This window comes from Hyperoodon ampullatus, assembly GCF_949752795.1.
Source record: "Hyperoodon ampullatus genome assembly, chromosome: 14".
Lineage (NCBI taxonomy): Eukaryota > Metazoa > Chordata > Mammalia > Artiodactyla > Ziphiidae > Hyperoodon > Hyperoodon ampullatus.
In genome coordinates this window covers 67,118,884-67,139,471 of record NC_136927.1, presented here as the reverse complement: position 1 = coordinate 67,139,471, position 20,588 = coordinate 67,118,884, and the positions used below count along the sequence as shown (strand labels likewise).

Below are 20,588 nucleotides of genomic sequence, written 5' to 3'. Positions count from 1 at the left end.
GCACACACTCAATAAATCCATTCTTCCGAAACACCGAATGACTTCACTCATAAGAGAAATGCAAATTAAGACAGTAAACTCCATTCCCCCATCAGAGAGGCAGAGACGAAGACGGCGAACACGGCCACGGAGGGTGTGGGGCAGCCCTCCCATCCACCACTGACGGAAGGGGGGCAACGTGACAATATGCATCACGGTGACAACTGCACATCCCCTCTGACTTAGCAGTTCTGCTTGGGAATTTAAACTTACACATGTGTGAAATGACGTTCTATACAAGGATGTTCACTGCGGCACTGTAATAGCCGAAGATCGAAGACAACCTAAATGTCCATTAACGGGATTAACTGAATTATGGTACCGCTCTGCAGTGGAGCTCGGCTATTAAAGGAGTAGTGTGGGGGGGGACTCTGTGCGTTGGGTAGATATAGAGTGAAAAGCAAGGTGCAGACCAGAGACCGGGAGATGCCACCGTTTGCGTTGACTATATTTTATTCACTTGAAGACACTGAAGACTGCCTCCGAAAGGATACTGCAGCTCATTAGCACTGGCTGCTTCTGGGGAGGGACCTGGGTGGGCCGGAGATGCAGCTGGCAGGGAGACTTATGCACTGAATCTCCTTATGTACCTTCTGAAGTTTATGCCAAGGGCATGTGTTACCTATCAAGGGAAAGGTGACTGGAGGAGCGCTTGCCATTTTCTCGGCACAGATAACGAAGGCCCACCTCTGTGATACCAACCACTTTCCATGTGTACCGAGGAGCAAGACAGATTGAAAAATGTGGCTCCACTTTTATCTCTACTGTGGAGTAAGAAAATCTAATCAAGAAGTTTTCGCCTTTAGGAAAGCGAGTCTGGTCTCCCTGTTGACACTAAATTGACGCTCTTGGTAACGGCAGGAGATGCCACCTGGGCACTGGTGCTGCTGTGAGGGTGACTGAAGGTTGCCTTCCAGCTTCCCTGACGATGCATTTCCCCCAGATAAAGAAGGAATGCAGCCTGCATGCAAATCTCTCTAAATTAGACACGGCCCATCTTGACGCCGCTGAATTCAGGCTGACCACCATGAGCAGAGCAGCAAGCTGCAAAGGAAGAGGAAAATAAAATCCTCATTTCCCTCAGGAAGAAATTCTGGCTAATAGTGCTGAAAGACTATTTTATTGCCGTGTTTAGATAGGAAAAGGAATACCGCCTGGCTGGGGTGCCATGTCCTGGACTCAGCTATGGACACAAGGATGGACACGAGGGGCTTTGTTTGAAGGGGAGAGCTGGGGAAGCCCATGAGTGGCGGACGCAGAAGTCGCGTTCAGAGCCACAGGGCAAATGGGGCCTTTATTCGAGCCCAAGAAGTCCTCCTGGAGGGGTGGGGCTGCTTGGTGAGGCAGAATCTCAGCCATGAGCAGACGCAAGAGGTAGGACCACACCCCTCGAGCCTAAGGGTGAGCAAGGTTAATGATGAGGATCTTTCCCTTGTTCTTAAAGCTTTTCTCAGCCTTGAGTGGCGGGTTGTTAAAATTAGCTGAGTTTAGAGATTTCTCCTCATCCCGTCTCCTTGGTCTCCCAGCCCCTGGAACCGTACACTCTTTCTGACTCCTAAGGGATTGTACCTCACATTCCCCCCAAACCCTCCCATCACAAAACTGATGGAAAAGGGGACCTCATCCTCATTTGAAAGTGAAGGTGTGAGTTCAAACTTGCTTTTAGTACAAGGACTTATCGGAAAAACAAACTCTCAGGAGGCAGTCTAACATAGGAAGCAGGACAAAGTGGGGGGGCTGTAGTTGAGGGGGTCAGTGGCCTGAAGCCCTACCCACCTTCTCTTCTATGTTGGCTTCTGATGCACTTGTGGGAAGCCTGGGGCTCAGGTAGAACACAGCTGGAAAACTGCTGGACAGAACTTCTCCGGCTGGATAATCAGGCGACAGCAGTTGCTTCCGGGGATAGGGAGGCCTGGGGGCGGGTGGGAGATGGGAAGGGAGACTCCTCTCTGCATACCTATTGTTAAAATTTGAACTTCCGTACCATGTACAAGCATTACCTGGGTAAAAACAAAATTTAAAAAGAAAATAAAGCTGAAGGACTAATGATCTAAGTACAAACCTTAGTTCAAAGAATTTAAGATTCTGAACTTATTTATGAAACAGAAACAGACTCATAGACATAGAGAACAGACTTGTGGTTGCCGAGGGGGAGGGCGGGTGGGGGAGGGATGGACTGGGATGGGAATTAGCAGAAGCCAACTATTATATATGGGATGGATAAACAAGGTCCGACTGTATAGCACAGGGAACAATCATTTTGCTGTACACCAGAAACTAACACAACATTGTAAATCAACTATATTTCAATAAAAAATAAATTAAAAAAAATTTAAGATTCTATAGGTTACATTCGTTGTGAATTCATTAAATCCCATATGGACAGTGGAACAGATCGAAGTGGACTGTATCAGTCAGGGACCTGTGATTGTCTCATGAACAGAGGCAGCTCAAGGGAGGGCAGAGCACGGGCTGTGGAGACAGACCTCGCTTTGAACGCCAGCTCCGTGCGTACTGGTCCCAGGGCCTTGCACAAGTTACTTACTCTCTGGGACCTCAGTCTTGGCTTCAGTAAACCAGGGATAATGATGCCAGCAGGGCTATTGTGCAGGTTAGAAAGAACGGACGTAAAGTGAGTAGCACATAGCAGGTGTTTGATACATGGTCGCTATTATAATTACAGAAAAGTGAAATTAAAAAATAACAATCCAAATGTGACTGTAGGGCAACTCTGATTCTGTAACAGGACCCTGGGGAGTGCTTACCTCATGGTAATAACAGGCACACCGTCCATCTTCCCACCAGGCTGGACGTGAGCACCGAGAGGGTAGGGCCTGCCTCACTCACTGCTCCGTCACCAGCCCAATCCGGGGTGATACAGGTGCCATCTTATTCCGAGTCCCCCAGGGGGGGTGCCTGGGATGGCGAACAGTTTCTCCTGGCATGTCAACTCTGGCCAGATGGTAGTGGCCGCCTGGAGCCCTGTTCCTGGGGGCTCACTGAGCAGCCAGAGCTGCTCTGACTGAATGGTGGCCACGGGCACAGCACAGAGCATGCGGTGTCCCTCGTAGCTGACCTGCTGACCCTGGGCTAAACACTTCATTCTAAGACGGTTGTCCTCCCACTCCTCTCTCATGAGGACTCTCTGTGACAGAATAAAAACCCGCTAAAGGACCACTGACTTCTGTAGAGGAGGAGACCAGCTTTCTCACAGTCCCTGTAAAAGGGGCGAGACTGCAATTCTGAAGCCACAGACGTGTGAGGGAAGGACAAAAGAAATCACCAAATGGGTATTATGACCCCCACTCTGCAGATGAAGGAAGTGAGATTCAAGAAGGTGAAGTCACTTATCCAAACTGCCACAGCTGGTAAACAATGCAGCTGGATTTGGACCCCTGTCTACTCTAAAGTGGTAGTTCTCACCCTGACACTAGGAACCACCTGGGGGCTTAGGACAGTACCAGCACCTGGGCCTCACTGGACATTCCGATTTCATCATTCTGGGATGGGGCCCAACACAGATATGTACTTTTAAGCTCCCTTCCAACCAGAGTGACTCTGACACGTGGCCGGGGTTCAGACCACTGCTCTGAGGACTGTGTGCTCTGTGGGCGGCCTCGCAGTGCCAGGAAGCCCTCCCCAGGGTGCTTCTGCACGAGCCACGTGCCTCGTGTTACACGCCCAGGCTCTTCGTGTCAGGGCTGGAAGCCCCAGAGAGGTCCCCAGTCCATGCCTTCCCCTTCCCAGCTGCAGATGGGCGGCCTCACCGTAACCCCCAGGGCAGCCACAGTGGCCACTTTATCACTCATCGGCTCTCAGAGCCTCAGTTTCCTCACTGGAAGGGGGAGGCCAACCACTAAGCTTCCTCAGACGCGTTCCGTGAGCACTGCTGGGAAAGGTGTTGGGTAAAGGTTAGAAGGTATAGAGAACACCAGCCCAGGAATACCAAAACTAGTTTTTATTTGTCCAAAAGTCACATGGAGCTCCGTAAAAACTGTTTCTGGGGGAGGACCAGAGAGTCCCTGCTGCCCAGGGCCAGGGGCGGCTAGAAGTTCTCCAGCAAGCCCAGGATGCGCTTCTGCTCGCTATCCCGGAACTCCGGGCTCCGGCCGTCCCCGATGTTCTCCGCATACTCTGGGGAGACAAAGGCAGGGTTAGGCATGAATCTGAGGCGTGGGGTCCTTCGTGGCCGGGTCACATCATGCCTCTCCCTGAACCCCAGCTCCCGTGGGATGTGTGCTGTTCTAATGCCTCCAGTTGCACCCACGGTGGCAGTTGTGTGCAAACTCCTTGGTCTTGCATTCAAGGCCCATGGTGGAAAGGGCGCAACTCCCCTGTTCCTGCCTGCATTCCCCTGCTAGCTGCAGCCTTTCTTCACTTAACACACACAGTGGATGCTATTATGGGCAGGTGCTGCCCCAGACCCAGTGGTTCTCAGAGCGGGGACCCCAACCCACAGCAGCAACATCACGCAGGAACTTGTTAGAAATGCAGATCTGGGGAGTTCCCTGGTGGTCCAGTGGTGAGGACTCGGCACTTTCACTGCCGGGGCCTGGGTTCAATCCCTGGTTGGGGAACTAAGATCTTGCAAGCTGCGTGGCGCAGCCAAAAAAAAAAGAAATGTAGATTTGGGGGTCCAATTCAGACCTCCTTATTAGGAAGCTCTGAGGATGGGGCCCAGCAGTCCGTGTGAACAAGTCCTCCAGGTAGTGCTGATGCTGCTCACATTTGAGAACCACTATTTGAGGCAAAGGGGATAAAGTCCTGATCAAAACAGGACAGGTGAAATCTCTGCACTTGTGGAGCCTACTTTCTAGTGGGGGAGACAAACCGAAAGGTAAATAAAATATATAGGGCGGCTGTCAGAAGGCCTCACAGAGATGGGGGATTTGATTAAAGACCTGAAGCAGGTGTGTGGGGGAATATCTGGGAGCAAGTGGCAGAGGGGCAAGCAGAGCAGGGGCTGAGAGGGGAGCACGCCTGGACCCTCTGCGGTGAGCAAGGAGCTCAGAGCCAGGGAGGGGCGGGGCACGGGGCGGGGCACAGGTCGGTTCAGGCCACTGTAAGGACTTTGGACTCTCCCCTGAGATGAGAAGTTATAAGAGAGTTTTAAGCAGAGGAATGACATGATTTGACTTTAACCAGCTCACTCTAGCTGCTGTGTGGAAGATACCCTTAAGGTGGCAAGGGCAGAGGGAAGGAGATGTGATCTGATTGGTGGTTTGGTCCAAGGAGGTCATGGTAGGGGTGAGAAGTCTTCAGAGTTTAGATGTATTCTGAAGGTGGATCCAGCAGGATTTACTGAGAGACTGGAAATGGGGCGTGAGCGAGAGAGATGTGGATAGTGAAGCTGCTAAGAAATACGACAGGGTAGTGGAGAGGGTGACAGGGAGCTTGGAATTCCTCCAAGGAATAAGGGGAACAGGTGTCTGCACCACCAAGGAGGGGGGCTGGGGTACAGCCCACTGACATGAGATTGAAACAAATGGGTGTTTTTTGGAAAGAGGGAGGGAGAAAGAATGGTCTAGAGACGCCCAGGAGGAGCGTGGAAGGCCCCTCCCCCGTCTCCAGTGGTTAAAGGCATGTGGGAGAAAGTAGGTACCACTTGAGAGGACCCATCCCCGGTAGAGACAGTTTTAGTTAGAGCAGGAAGATAAAGGAAATAGGCCTAAAGAGGATGGGAATACAGGACATGATGCTGATGACAGAACATAACCGAAGGGTTGTAAGGTGGGTAAACATATGGTCCCGTTTCCCCTGTTATCCCAACAGAGTACTTAACACACCTCCATTTTATTCTCAGAAGTGTCCTGGCCCCCCCAGATTATGTGGTCAGCTGGTTTTAGGAGGCGGGAAGGGGTGCGATATGGCACAGAAGTGATGTGTGGAGCTTAGGGACGAGAGTGCAGGGCCTGCGTGGTGAGTGGGGCCCTGGGTTTCCTGCGGTGGTGCCCAGAGCCCAGTGGACGGGGAGGGGGGACGGAGAGGCAACTCCTCTGTGTGCTGACCGTGTCCTGCCCCCGCCCTCAGACAGGAGATGGTGCAACATTGTGGGCTGTGTTTGTATCCTGACTCTGACTCACAATCCTAGGTGGCCTTGCGCGGTCTCCCCCTCCACAAATGCATGTAAAGAAGCTATAATAACAGATGTTCAAGATACGCTAGCTCCCTCCCTGAGCCTGCTTTGCTCAGGCCAGCAACATTTCTCAGGGAAACACCACACATCCTTCAAGGACACCTTCTCCGCGAAGCCCCGCCCGCTCACCTCTGACTCCTGTTCCTGTCCTCAGGCCTCTGTCTCCACCGCAGGCCTGACTTCTAGATCATCCTCTACTTGTCCCGTCTCTCCCTCTAGACTGACAGCTTCATGAAGGTAGGGGCTTTCGCCTTACTTTCAGCTAAATTCCCAGCAGAGCCTCGCTGAGAGCCAACTACCAGTCTGGTGCTGTGAATAAGCTCTCAGAGCAGTGGATCAGGAATGAGTGCCTGCGGGTCTGCCCCCAGCTCCCTGCTTGGGGTGGCCTGAGATGGAACAATAGAAAACTCTCTTGCAAGAGGCTTCTGCATAATAAAACATCTGCTCATCCAAATCAGACAAAGAGTGGGGAAAGGGAAGAAAGCCTGCAAACCCTCCCCTACCTCCCATCCCCCACCACGATGGAGAAATACCTTGCCCTGCCACTTCTTCATTTTTTCCTCCATCCTCTTTATTACTTTGGACATGTGCCGGAAAACGGGACTTGGGATTCAGACATGTGCCAGCTGTGTGTCTCCCCCTGGAAATCATCCTCTTCTGTTAGGCCCACCCATCACCTCCAACAGCAAACGGCTGTGATCCCTTCTATTAAGGCTCCTTAAAGGGAGGGCTGGGGTGAAGGGAGAACAGAAACTGGGCTGCGGAAGAAGGCTAGGGGCTGTATGTAAGTGATATCTCTTACTCACATGTGAATGATCTAGTCGCTGCCCCAGGAGAGAGAGAAATGACCATTATAGCATTTAATACCCTCAGAGGCATGGTCTGAAAGCAAGAGTCTTAATGGATTGAACTAACACTTTGTTCTCCTAAAGTATTCTCAGACCCAGGAGAGAGGGAAGTGGAGAAACAGTCTGATCCTTTGGGGCAGTGATTTTTTTCCAAGTAAAGCCAACTTCCCTGGAGGGACCTAATCTCTTTCTAGGGATGCGCAGAGGAGAGGACCAAAGTCTGTATCAATCCCCTGCTGAATCACCCCTCCCAAGGCCTTAGAAAAACACATGCCACTGCTGTACACAGAGCACCCACCCAATGGACAAGTCTCCTCTGTTGCTCTGCATGCGGGGAAGGAGGAAACAGTCAGATTACCTGCTCTCTGGAGATGGGCTGTGAAGGAAGTTAGTAGGATCTGGAAGAGGGGCTATCCTGTACAGAATGGAATGGGACCTCACATGTGGTGAACACTGTTTACGTGCCAGGCATTTAACTATATCATCTCATATAATCTTTGCAGCAATCCTATAAGGCAAAGAGCACCATCTCTGTTTAGAGATGAGGAAACTGAGGCGTGTTAGAGAACTGAAGCAACCTGCCCAAGTCTAGGATGGTAGAGGAGCTGATATTCAAACCAAGAACATGTGTCAGAAGTGAAAAAGGGACGTCAAAAGCCATGGGGGTGGGGCTGGGGAGCTGGTCCCCGAAGTGGCATCCTCTTACCTAGGCAGTTATCTGACCCTGCCTGTTCCCCATCCTTTGGGGAAAAAAATCTCCAAAGCAGCCCAGCCGTGGCAGGGCATCTGGCTACAACGTCCTCATAAAAGGTAAGGCTCTTCAGTGCTTTGTGACCACCTAGAGGGGTGGGATAGGGAGGGTGAGAGGGAGACGCAAGAGGGAGGAGATATGCGGATACGTGTATATGTATAGCTGATTCACTTTGTTATAAAGCAGAAACTAACACACCATTGTAAAGCAATTATACTCCAATAAAGATGTTTAAAAAAAAAAAAAAAAGGTAAGGCTCCGGAGGGAATGTCCTGGAGTAAAGGGGCCTCAGCAGCCAGAACAGATGTGGAGTGGGCTGCTGGGGCCATGCTCCCTCATGCCAGGTCACTGAGTGTCAGGGCTGGCAGGCCTCTCAGAAATGTACTGCAACTGGATGGACAGGTGACCGGCCAGGGTCCCGCAGCGAGCCAGCCACAGGGCCAGGCCCACCGGGTCTGACAGGCCCCGAGTGCTCTCCCACTGGCCGTGGCAGCTGGTACCAACCGTGCACCTCACCTCTCACCCTCTGCCCCTTACCCCAACTAATTCTTTGTTTCCAGAGTAGAATCCTATTTGGAGCAAACCTTGGTGGTGCCAGCTACCTCTGGTTATTAAAGCTGCTGCAGCAGTTTATAAATATTGAACAGATTCCTCCCAGAGGTCTTGGGAAAGAGTCCTCCTTGCTCTGTGCGCACGCGCACGTGTGTGTGTGTGTGTGTGTGTGTGTGTGTGTGTGTAAGAAAGGGAGAGAATACAGGAAAAAGAGAGACGCTAGATGAAGGGAGGACTTCAGGGTGGGGGAGAGGGAGAGGGATAGGGGAGACAGGAAGAGCGTGAGTCGGGCTGGAGAGTGAGAAAGACGGTGTACACATAGACTCCCTTCTCGACTTCCCCAGCGTTTTCAAATGCTCTTACAATAAAGGCTTTGATGGAGGTCAAAAACAGGCAGCAGTGCTGAACGCATAAATATTAAAGCAAACTTTAGACAGCAGGTTTACTATGCAGACATGGAATACAAGCTGTTCTGTTTTTGGTAAGAGGAAGAGGGAGGGACACCCAGGCTGGCAGATGGGGAAGGACTGTCTTTGAAGACAGAGACTGGGACCGGTGCTCACAAGCCTGGTTCAGGTCCCTGGACCTTAAGCCTTAAACACTCACCCTTGAAAACGTGCTGGAGGAAGGGTGAGTGGGGAGAAGAGGAACGCCAATATTTTTACACTGAAAACCCCTGAAGACATAGAAATCATCACAAAATAGAAACTGGGAAAGGAAAATCCTTGAGGTCTAACGGAGAGTCCTTAACGACAAGGATGAGTGTGGGGGGACTAATGTTACTTCTCTAGGAGGAGGAGGTTGTGCTGGGGCTGCAACTGGGGATAGAAGCTTCATCAGGGATCCGATTAAAATGAAACCTACTTAAAGGAGGAGGAGACGGAAACTTACCCTTTGCTTACGGCGCTAACAGGGTCACATCCCTATAGACCATTTTCCCACAGACCTTTCAGCTGCTTGAAAAAGCACCACCTACCCCTTCCACCCCCACCAGGCCCTGAGGAGTATGGCCCGGGTGCTGGTCCGTGGGCTTTCCTGCCAGCACCGGTGAAAGGATTAGGCCAAGGAAGGGAAGGAAGGAACCTGCATTTACTGAGCAAGTATTCTGTCCCAGGCCCCCAACTGCATCTCAACCTCAGCCTTCCTTGGGGCAGTATTCACTTTCGGTTTGTTTCTTACAGAGGAGTAAAGGAAGGCTCAAACCGGTTATCTACTAACTTACCCCAAGTTACAGAGAGCCAGAATTCTTGCTGGTCTGTGCCTCTCAGCTCTGCTTATTCCTGCGTGAGCTGGGATGCGAATCACAACGGTGACGGTAGCTACCATTAATAGGCACTTATTACGTGCCAACATGTAGGCACTTTACCTGCAGCACCTCATCTAATTCCCACAGCAACCTTTTGAGGCAGATTACCCTCATCTTATAGACACTGTGGCTTAGGGAGAGGGCAAGTAGCTGCCTAAGGTTAAACAGTCCCTCCGGGGTCCTTTTCTGCCTCTCAACCCTAGAGGCCATAGCAGCAATGGCCTGGTGCAAGTCTCACACATCAACGTGTCACTGGAAGAGAAACCCTATCAGCTTCTGCAGCTTTCAACCAAGAGCTGAAATCAATATGGAAATACATGTTTATGAGCTTCTGAGAGAAGACTTCAAGCCATAAAGAACACAAGCAAATCAAAGGGCCGGGAGCCAATCTCTGAAAGCATTCTGAAGTCTTTGGCTCAGTCTTTTTGCCACCAGTGACAGAGTTTTGAGTCAGTAATCCTCTAAGCTTTCCTCTGACAAACAGCCCAGCACCACCTGATCTTCCAACAACTTTCACCAGTGACTAAAACATCCAGGAGACTCACCAGAGGCTTCCATGCTAACCCCTGGCACAAGTATTTATATGAAGAAGTATTCCCAGGTCACAGCGCCTACTCCATATCCAAGGAGAGGACCACTCAGTGTACACCTGCATCTGCATATGGAGGTCCTTCACAGGCTTCAGGAAGCCATCTCCTTACTTACAGTCATCAACCTCCCAGGAACGGAATATACAAGGGAGGTTGCCAGGGGCTGGGGGAGGAGGGAATGGGGAGTAAGTGTTTCATGGGTACAGAGTTTGTTTTGCAAGATGAAAATAACTTCTATGGACAGGGGGTGGTGATAGCTGCAATGGTTAAAATGGTAACTCCTATGCATATTTTAGCACAATTAAAAAAAAAAACCCCAAGCACCTCCTCCTCTGTGCAGCCTCTCTGGATCTGCGAGCTCCTTTATAATCTCCAGCAGAATTAACTGTGCTTTCTTGAGTCTCCCTCCATATCTTAGCACTGACTTCAATCTGCTTTGTGTTGTGCTTATTTATTTCACATGTGATGGCACTGAATTGCCCTGGCGACAGGGCCTCCTAAGTGTCTCACTCATCTAAGGAGCCCACCTAGTGCCCTGTGATGCCAGTGGGTACCCTGTAAAGGTGGATGCCCTGAATTTTCTTTCTTAAAATGCAGTAAGAGTGTATCAGCCAATTGGTACAGTTAGAGCTCTGCTTTCTGCCAGATGGAAGACCGACTGAGTCTGGATCCAGTTTCCAGCATTAATAGTGACTTGGGTAACATCCCTTAACCTTAACCACAAGTCTTGGTTACCTCATCTGCAAAATGGAGACTGTAATCCTGCTTTTAGGACCGTCGTGAGAACCAGAGAACATACATAAAAGCCTGGCAGAGGACGTGCTCGGGAGAGACCACTCTACCTACCGTGGTCCCGGATTTCTGGTACAGCACAAAGAAGCCTGAAGCACCACCTCAGCAGTACCCTCAATAAGCATTAGCTGAGCCCCTTCTCTGCGCCAGGCATGGGCCAGCCACCAGAAGGTAAAAGCCAGGATGACTGTCACTGCCCTTTCAGAGCGCGTGGTCCTTCTCTGGCACAGAGACCACCGTCCCCTAGGCGGGCACCAGAGGCCTCAGGCCAGAGCTGCTGCCAGTTCAGGGAAAGCTGGACTTTGGGAGCACTGAGTAAGCAGTCTGCAAACCAAGGGACTTTAATGAGCCATCAATTTTTCCCAGCTCTCTTGGCACCCCCAACAGAAAAGGAGGGAGGAAGATCCTGAGAAAGGGGACTGAAATATAACGGGAAGAGTCCCCTGCTGGGCTTGCCTCATCAGCATTTTCCTGAGACCTCAAGGGATACATCAGCTGTCATCCTGCCAGCAAAACTTAGGAAATATACAGGACATAAAACCAAAGAAAAAAGCTTGCATCTAATTAGCACGTTAAAAAAAAAAAAAAAAAAAAAAGGAAGCAACCCAAACTGAAAAACAAAATTAAAATCAAAGAGCACAGACTGATGAGCTGGCTTTCTTTGTGAGGCTTTGTTTTCTCGTGCATTGTGATGGAATGGAGGGTGGGGGCAGGAGGGGGAGGGCGTGAAGGCTCTTAAGAGGTGGGACTGAGCAGAGCCCAGACGCCACCCCTACCCGGCCCTGCGGTAGCCTCACCCCTTTTCAACCTCAGCACTGCCCGGAGCTTGCTCACTGCACCACTTTCAGGGGCTGCTGAGAGGCAGCCTGTGGCACAGCTCCACCGCCCAACACCGCAGGCAGATGGGCTTCCTGGGGCCAGCGTGAGCCCTTTATTATAACCTTAACCTTCCATCTGGAGAGAACTCTTTCTTTTGTTTGTTTTCAGTGGTCAGCGTCCTGTGAGGACTTCTTTGACCTGGGCAATGACATCTAATTTCCTGGCTTTAAATATCACCTCGTACTACTGACTTCAAATTGTCCAAACAAGCACCTCTCCCGCCCTAATGAGAATGTCTACCCTCTGCTGGCCAACAAAGGGATGCAGGCGCTACCCGTAACCCAAACTCACCGTGTACCCAATAGAACTTGAGAGACTTGCCCAGCAATACTCCCAACCCCACCCAATGCTCCAGCCTCCCTCACCCCTGCTTGGCCTCCACTGATGTGGCAGGGTCTGTATGAAGGCCACTGATGTCCTGTGCTGGACCTCTGATCCTTCTGCCTGGGACGTGCCTTTCCCTCTGGGACACCATTCCCAGTCCTGGGAGGAGCCTCTCCTCCCCTGGGATTCCTTGGTATGGCCTGTGTCTCCATTACTGCCCCCTTATCACTCCCTTAACGCTGTCCACAACTTTAATGCAGCACCTAGCACATCATAGTTAGTTTCGAGTATCTCTCCCAGCTAGACCATGAACCCTCAAGGACAGGGATCTTGCTTATTTATTCTTCCTTGTATCTCTAGTACTGGATACAGAGCTTGGCACCCAGCAATGCCAGCTGAGTAGTTGTTGGAGTGTGTATTTCACTTAGCTTGATTTCTACATCTGTGTTCCCCAGAAGACTATAAGCTCCATGAGGGCAGGTGCTGTGTGACACCTTAGTAGCACAGTATTAGCACTGTGCCGAGCCCGGAGGAGAGTCTCAGTAAACATCTGCCCATTTAAATTCACATAAGGGTAGGGTTTAATTCAACAATGTTTAAAATATTCACTGGGTGTCCATCATGTGCCTGGCATTGCTCTAGGTGCTGAGGAGACACGGAGAACGAGCCAATGTGCCTACGTCACGGAGCTTACATTTTAATGTATGAGACACACAAACCAAGGAAACAAAGACATAAATAAAAATAATTACAGACTGTGATAAGGGCTAGGAAGGAAATAAACTGGGTGCTATGATGGGAAATAACACATGGAGAGAAGTGGATTGACTCGGGATGGAGACTGGAGGCAGACATGGCAGCTTTACTAATGGACTGGCTGTGAAGGGTGATGGCGAGAGAGCTGAAGGGCCGGACCTGGGTCTGGAAGGATGGATATGGGAGTCTGGACAGAGTGGGAAAAGAAAGCAACAGGGGAGAGGAACAAGAGTGGTGGGAATGAACACAGCATCTGTGCAGGCTGCTCATGGGCTCACCTGCCCAGACAATCAACAAATGTCTATTCAGCACCCAGTATGCGCCCAGTGCTTTAACAGGCACTTGGGGAATAAACTGGGATCTGAGGGAGACAGAGGCTGGCTCACAGCAGCTGAAAATCCTGAATAACCTCAGGTATATGTGTTAGGATCTCTGAAAGAAAAGCATCCACCTACTACATGTCAGCACCTGTTAAAAACACTTTTCCTTTCTCAGATCACTGTTTTGATCACAGGAATGGAGGTGCAGGGAGAAGCCTAAATGCAGGAGAGTAGAGCTGAGAGTAATAAAAAGTTCTAATTGAACATGTGGGCGTTGGAAGTAAATGCCATTTAAAGGCTGGGGTTGCAAATCACCACAGCGGCACCTTAGGGAGGAGGTGGCATGACACTCTGAGCAGTAACTCATGTGAATGTGACACTGAGAAAGAGGGAGCACCCATGATGCCACTGTGGAAGATGCTAGGCTAGGCTCATGAACAAGGTCCCCCTTTCCTCTTTCTGAGGGAGAAGACAATAAATTCCAATGCCTTGAAGGCTCCATCTACAAAATGGGCACGACGGATTTACCATCCCCACCCTCCTGGGAGGGCTGTGCCGATCATGTGATTTCCAGTCCTATGTTTTCACTCACGCTGTTCCTTTGTTTTGGAATGTCTAAGGCCCAGCTCAATGTTACTATTCCCACAAGGCTTCCCATGGGGTTTTAGCCATGCCTCACTTATAATGCTGCTAATGATAATCATCATCATAATAGTTCATAATACTCATAATAGCTAACATTTGCCAAGAACTTATTAACTTGAGATATTTTCCATATATCATCTCATTTAATCCTTTTACCTAATCTATGAGGTCCCAGAGCAATTGGATACCTTGCCCAAGGTATCACAGTAAACAGCAGAGCCAGGATTCTGTTTCAGGAGCCAGATCCCAGAACCCATGGCTCTTAACTTCTCCTCACTTTATTACATGTATCATTTATCTCCACGTTTCATCTCCCACATGTAACAGGAGTTATAAGCCACTTACAGGCAAACCCTCTGAGTAAATCTAGCCTAATCTCTCATCTTAGAAGTGGGCAGGACAAGGGTCAGAGAGAGAGAGATGATGTGCCTGCAGTTACGTCCATCACGACTCTCTCTCTGAACTCTGCATTATCAGTACTGTAAAGGCCAATACAGGCTTCTAGCCGCCAGGTGTGTTAGTCTGTGCTAAGTGGCCGGAGGGTGGAACTGCACCACAGAGCTGATTGAGAGCATGCTCACCGACTGGAGGCCCCTTGGGAGCCACTCCAGCTGAGTCAGGCCCAGCCAAAGATACAACAGCATTGGAGAGACCCGTTGGGGTAGGTGAAGGAAATTCGCCCAAGCACCTTCTGTGTGCCAGGCACTACACTGGATGCTATCATGTAAGTATCTTGTGAACTTTTGCAAAATGTCTTCTAGATCATGCTCACACAGCTGGGGGAAGGCAGAGCTAGCACTGGAAAGCAGGCATGCTTTTTCTACTACACCACACTGCCTCAGATTCACTTCCTTCTGCCTTAATTCCAGGTAGTTCTTGTTACTTCCTTGTTTTTTTCCCCTAAGAAAGCAATTTCCTTCCATTACATGCAGTTTGGAACTGGATTTTTTTGTTTATTTCTTGTTTGGTGTTTTTTTGTTTTGTTTTTATATTTCCAACACCTAGTGCTTCTTGTTTGTTATGTGTTTTTAAAATTCTGGAACTAGAGGGTCAGAGGCAGAGAATACCTAGGGTAGTCTTCGGTGTTCTGACAAGATGACCTGGACACACACTGAACTGGACAACACACTTAAGCCTTCAGTGCAGAGAATGCTATGCACCAAATTCCAGGGATATTGACAGAGACAGAAAGCATCGTCTAATTCCCTGGAGCCCCAGACACAAGCAATGTGCAACTCACCCTTGATGATGTGCCTGACAATTTTGATGGAGCTTCCGCGCATATTTAGGATTTGGTGAACCCTCTGGCGAATCTAATAAGGAAGGGGAAGAGTGGAAAGAGAAAGAAAAAGCATCATTTGCCCTGGTAGACATCAGAATACATCGTATTGAAAGTATTCACCTCACCCCCATCCCTAAAAGAGAGGGCCCACGTAGAGTGAAGGAATTCAAGGAGAGTGTGATTCACTCCATTCTACCTAAGCAGGTGGCAAGCAAGGAGGCCCATCCAGGGGCAGCCCCCTCCTACCTGGGGCACGTTGGCATTGCAGATCTCTGCCATGATGTAGCAGATGTGCTGGAGGACAAAAAGGCCTGCGTCCAGGCGCCGGAGGTAGAACTCATCCTCAATGTCATTGTCTATGATTTCTCCACGCCGGACCATGTCCTAGAAATGAATGAACGTTTGGGAATAAAAGCCACACAGTGAGTGAAGGAGGAAAGAATAGGTTTCTAGTCCACCCATAATACACAGAAGAGTAGTAATTACCACTACAACAACAGAAGAAAACCACTCTGCCTCGATTTGCCTCCTGCTTCTCCCATTATTCTAAAGTATCTTGTGTTCTCTTGTTGGCCCAGGGAGTCAAGATTAAAGTCCATTTTTCCTACACAGTGACTCAGGGCCAAAATGATCCCATCAACATATTCAACTTGAAAAAATAAGCTGATGGGGACACAAATCTATTCATCTGCTTCTACTTATTCTTTACTCTTTCGTTCCAGCCTCCATAAATAACCTCTCTACAGATATACTTAACTCTCTTTCCCTTCCAGATCAAGTTAACCTAGGGAAGAGAGGTCTGCTTTCTCTACGATTCTGTCTTGGTACCCTGGTGATGGCACAGGTACCCAATCTATGTGTCCCTTTTGGCTTACATTTTGTTAGATGCAAAATGCTGCCCACCTTTCCATTTCATTCCACAAGTTCAATACTCCCTCAAGGCCAAAGTCCTAATGAGTGATGGGAGTCTCTTTCCTAAACTTTTGTAACCCCAGACCTATCAGACTTGCTGTCCCCATATCTATTCCTCTCTAGTAGATTCTTTAGAAAAAACAAAAACGAAAACAAAAACAGCTTTATTGAGATACAATTGACATACCATACAATTAGTATAGTCAGAGTTGTGTAACCACCATCACAATCATTGTAGAATATTTTCATTCCCCTCCACCTCCAAAGTCCCTCATCCAGTGGATTATCACCACCTCTGCCAAGAGGGATCTTCTTCCCAACTCAGGGACTTTAGGGCCTTCCTTCCTAGGGATTCTGGGGTACCTCTCAAGCCAATGCTATTTTTAAGCCACCTCTCCTACAGAGCCTTCCCTGATTACTTAAAGCTAAAAACTCCTCCTTTCCAAAATTCCTGACAGCACCCTTGCAGGTCACTCCATGACACAACCTCTTCTGGCACGTCATATTCACACTGATTTCAGTTATCATCAGCTCCCTGTTTCTATAACTCCCTTTATTTCATGAGGGTGAACTGTGAGCTCTGTGAAAGTGGGGACTGAATTTTGTCTTTACATCCCCAGCTCAGTAAACATCCATGCAGTGAATGAAAGGAAAAGGACATCTCTGTTTCAGGCTGTCAGCTCTCAGGAGTCAGAACTGGAGGAGGGACTCATTCTACAAGACTAGCGATTGGTCTAAGAAGACAGGTGCTTGAATACATGCTTCTGATGACAACAATCCATTTCTTAATTCCGTCAGTGGTTTTATGGCCATGGTTCCCTCTGACAACTCAGGCTCCTGTCACTGACAGAAGCCCTTGGGACCCTGCTTTCCACTCTCCCAAACTCGAAGGACTTACCACTGTGGTCATCAATCTCCAACCAGCATCCTGCAGAGACTATTTAGACGCAGATAACATGCTTCTTTATTTGCCCAGGGGGCCAGCCTGCAGCTACACAAGGCTACTTTTCATCTCACTCCCAAAGGTCTCTGTCTGAGAGGCAAAAGAGGGTTCTAGATTTGCCAGGCCTTGCACTGCCCAGTAAATCACCACCACTAATTCATAGCTTCGTTTAGTAGCAAATTCCTTGGTAATCTGGTAATAGTGCTAACGTTCATGAGGTAGTCATGGAGCACTGGACTGATGTCCAAGGAGTTTAAAAGTAGAAGGGCCTCTTTAGTTTCTCATTTGCTCATAATCATAACTTCCTGCTCCAGAACTCCTAAGTGTTCAGCAGCTGGGGGCCCAGGAAGGAAAGTTACTCTTGACTTTCACTCATGCAGAAAGCATTTGCTGCTAATACCTCACATTTCTATAATGCTGCAGAGTTTAAAGTGTTATTATGTATACGGTCCTTATTACCAAATTTAAAGAGAGCAGGGAAGGGATTATTAATCCCACTGTACAAATTAGAATCCAAGGCACACAGAGGTTAAGTTAGTTGCTCATAATCACCAGTTACTAGAATATGGACTCCCCGGGGACAGGAAGCCTGTCTGATTCACCTCTGAGGTGGAAATGAATAACATGAAGCACAGTGTTCAGATCTGGACCCTGCTAAGTGCCTAGTGGCAAGAACACCTTTCTAAGCATTGAGTTAAGGCAGAAAAGGAATGAAAATGGAGGTAAGGGGATGCCCTGGTCTTAGTCACCAAGAAGCTGACTGTCTATCCGGGAAGGTCACAGTAACACAGAAAATGACCAAAAAGTAAAGGGATACAGTGCGCCCACAAATTCAAAGTCATTGCAAGTGGTGGGTGCTAATCAGGGCTGGTTAAGATGCTAGGGCATTGGGAAGAAGTGACTTTTAGATAAGGTTTCAAGGCTCCTCACTGGCAGACATAGCAGAATGAATGCCTTAAGAATGAAGGCCTTCCTGTGGTCTGAAGCCTTATGCAAAATGTCTTATGCAGTTCATACTTTCTGCTCACTAGCCCCCGACCCATACACACAGCACAAACAGGCCTGCCCTCCTTTTTCTGGCCCCTTCACTTTTGCTTGTAATGTTGGTACTCCCCCCAACCCCCAATCTCTATCATAATGTATTTAAAGTCTAAAACGTGATACTCCTTACAAAACTTCTCCTGAGATCTTTAAAAACTTCTCAATGTTTTCCAACTTGCTATGATTTTTCAACCCTCAAACCCCCCAAGTTTTGGATTTGTACTTTTATGGCACCTCCCATGCCCTGTCCTGCAATAGTTATTCAGATGTGTGCCTCTTTCCTGTGTAGGTTCCTTGAAAGCAAGAGGTGTAAAGTTTTAAATCATCTTTGTACCTAGAAAGTACCTTGCATGGTACTTTTTTGCACAGCAAACTCTTGAAAAGCATTTGTGAAACAGGATTGGAAAAATGCAGGTAGAAGTTCAGCTGTATTAATGAGCTGTGTGTGCTAAGACTTCTGTGGATGGGGTAGGAGGGGAAACATTAGGAAATGGCGAGGGACAGTGCCTTGGAGGGCTAGCTGATGGGAGGCTTGAATGCTGGCCAGAGAAGTGAGATATGGTGGGCTGCGGACTACACTGTGCAGGAAAGTGAATGAGAATGTGCCAACACCTCTATGACGGACACATCAGCTTAAAGTGTTGAGAGGCAGGCAGAGTGTACAGCTCGGAGGCCACAGTATCAGCCTAGGTGAGAAGTATATCAGGTGGGGAAGAGAGGAGGGGAGGGGAGGGGAGCAGAAGAGAGGAGAGGACAGAGACCAAACCCTTAGAGGTTTCCAAACATGGGAACTTGGAGAGAAACATATTCATTCATCTACCTGGTAAAGATTTCCTGAACACCTAACTATGGGCCAGGTATTACATGATGTACCAGGGGCGGCAAAGATAAATAAGACAGTCTACATAATCAAGGAATAAGACAGTCTACATAATCAAGGAGATTAAAGTCTAATGAGGTTAACAAATATGAACAAACTTCTTTTTTAAATGCAGTAACGGCTATTATGAAGGACCTCTCAAACTGTACTGAGTGCCATGGGACTCCAGAAGAAGGACAGACTAAGTTTGTTTTGAGGAGTCAGGAGAGTTCAAGGGAAATGTAACATTTGAGCTGGATTCTGAAGGAATTTGACAATCTGGAAAGAACATTCTAAACAGAGGGAACAATAGCATGGGTCAACTCGGCTAGGGTGGAAGAGAACAAGAGTGGAATATCACCGTCATTAACAGACAGAAAGAAGAGAAAGAAGGGAGTGTTCCTTTGCTTATTAGATCCTAGCTACCGGCAGATCATAGTTTTTGATTGATTACTACATACCAGGCGTTGTGTGAGGCAGTCTGAATAATAGCCATTGCTACCACCATCTACCCACCTTGGAGGAGCAGCTAATGTTTACTGGGGGCTTATTATAGTGCCAAGTGCTTTTCCTATACTGATTCCTTTACTTCTCACAAATATTACGCGGTAGGGATTGTTACCCCCATTTCAGATGAGGAAACTGACTCAGGCAGAGCAACCTGCCTAAGGCTAGTGGGTAGGAGAACTAGGATTCAAATCCAAGAATGTGCTCTTTTCATACTACCACGGTTATGTAGGTATACGTTTTAGAGCTGTTTGGAGAACAAAGGAAGATACTAAATAACAGAAAGGCTTAAGAAATAGAGTTTAGCAAAATTAAATTTCTCCAATTACGTCAGAAGTGCCCCTGGTGATTTTTTCTTTTTCACACTCTTCCCCACAATCTGATCTTCTTTTAACCAGACATAATGTACCTTCCAATTTCTCTAAATACTGTCATGTGGAAAGGATGGACCCAAGAGAGCATTGACAAATCCTATTTTTTCCTCTTTCCTCAGAACTTCAAGACTCTAACAACGTTCAATTCAACATTCTACTTTTAGACATAAGGCCACATGATTTGAAAGTGAAATTTTCCAACGTAGATCTGAGATACGATTACAGTTCATCTCCAAGAGAGGCATCACCATCACCGCACTGAATAGGCACAAAGATGAAACACAGACTGGCTTCTAAGACAAAGTTTTGCCCTGACAGATTTAGAAGCATCATAGAAACCAGCACACAGAGAAGGTGACTGCTGTCAGGATAGTCCCTAATCTAGCCTGTTACAACTCTGTGGCATGGAATATTTACTGCTGAGTGGATTCACGGAAGCTGAGTACAAATCTGTACTCCATGTTTAAAGGGAAATTAAAAAAAGCAGGGTGATTATGTATTATTCTGATGGAAAATAAGGAAGTTTGGGTACAGTTCTTTTAGGCTTCTCAAGTTCTGGTCTGTTTTAGAAAGAAGTAGGATGCTATGTCACCTTTATTATCCACCCGTCTTACAATGTGTGAACAGAGTCAACGTCTTATAAATGGATTAATGCATTTTTGGCTCTTTTTCTCCATTTCTAAGACATTAGATAAAAATTTGATCTTGAGGTAAGGACGTGATATGGTTCTT

The 20,588-nt window shown here is 48.2% G+C and overlaps 1 protein-coding gene across 1 annotated transcript in view; it reads right to left on the bottom strand.

Annotated features, from left to right (window-relative positions):
- Positions 1-3,982: 3,982 nt before the first annotated feature.
- Positions 3,983-20,588, bottom strand: part of CTNNBL1 (catenin beta like 1) — a 158,965-nt gene continuing 142,359 nt past the window's right edge. Inside the window, exons 14-16 of the mRNA XM_079718581.1 lie at positions 15,467-15,604; positions 15,179-15,251; positions 3,983-4,173 (exon numbers count right to left, since the gene is read on the bottom strand). Of these exons, the coding sequence (XP_079574707.1) occupies positions 4,085-4,173; positions 15,179-15,251; positions 15,467-15,604 (300 nt within the window). The 3' untranslated portion in view covers positions 3,983-4,084. The remainder of the gene's footprint in view (positions 4,174-15,178; positions 15,252-15,466; positions 15,605-20,588) is intronic.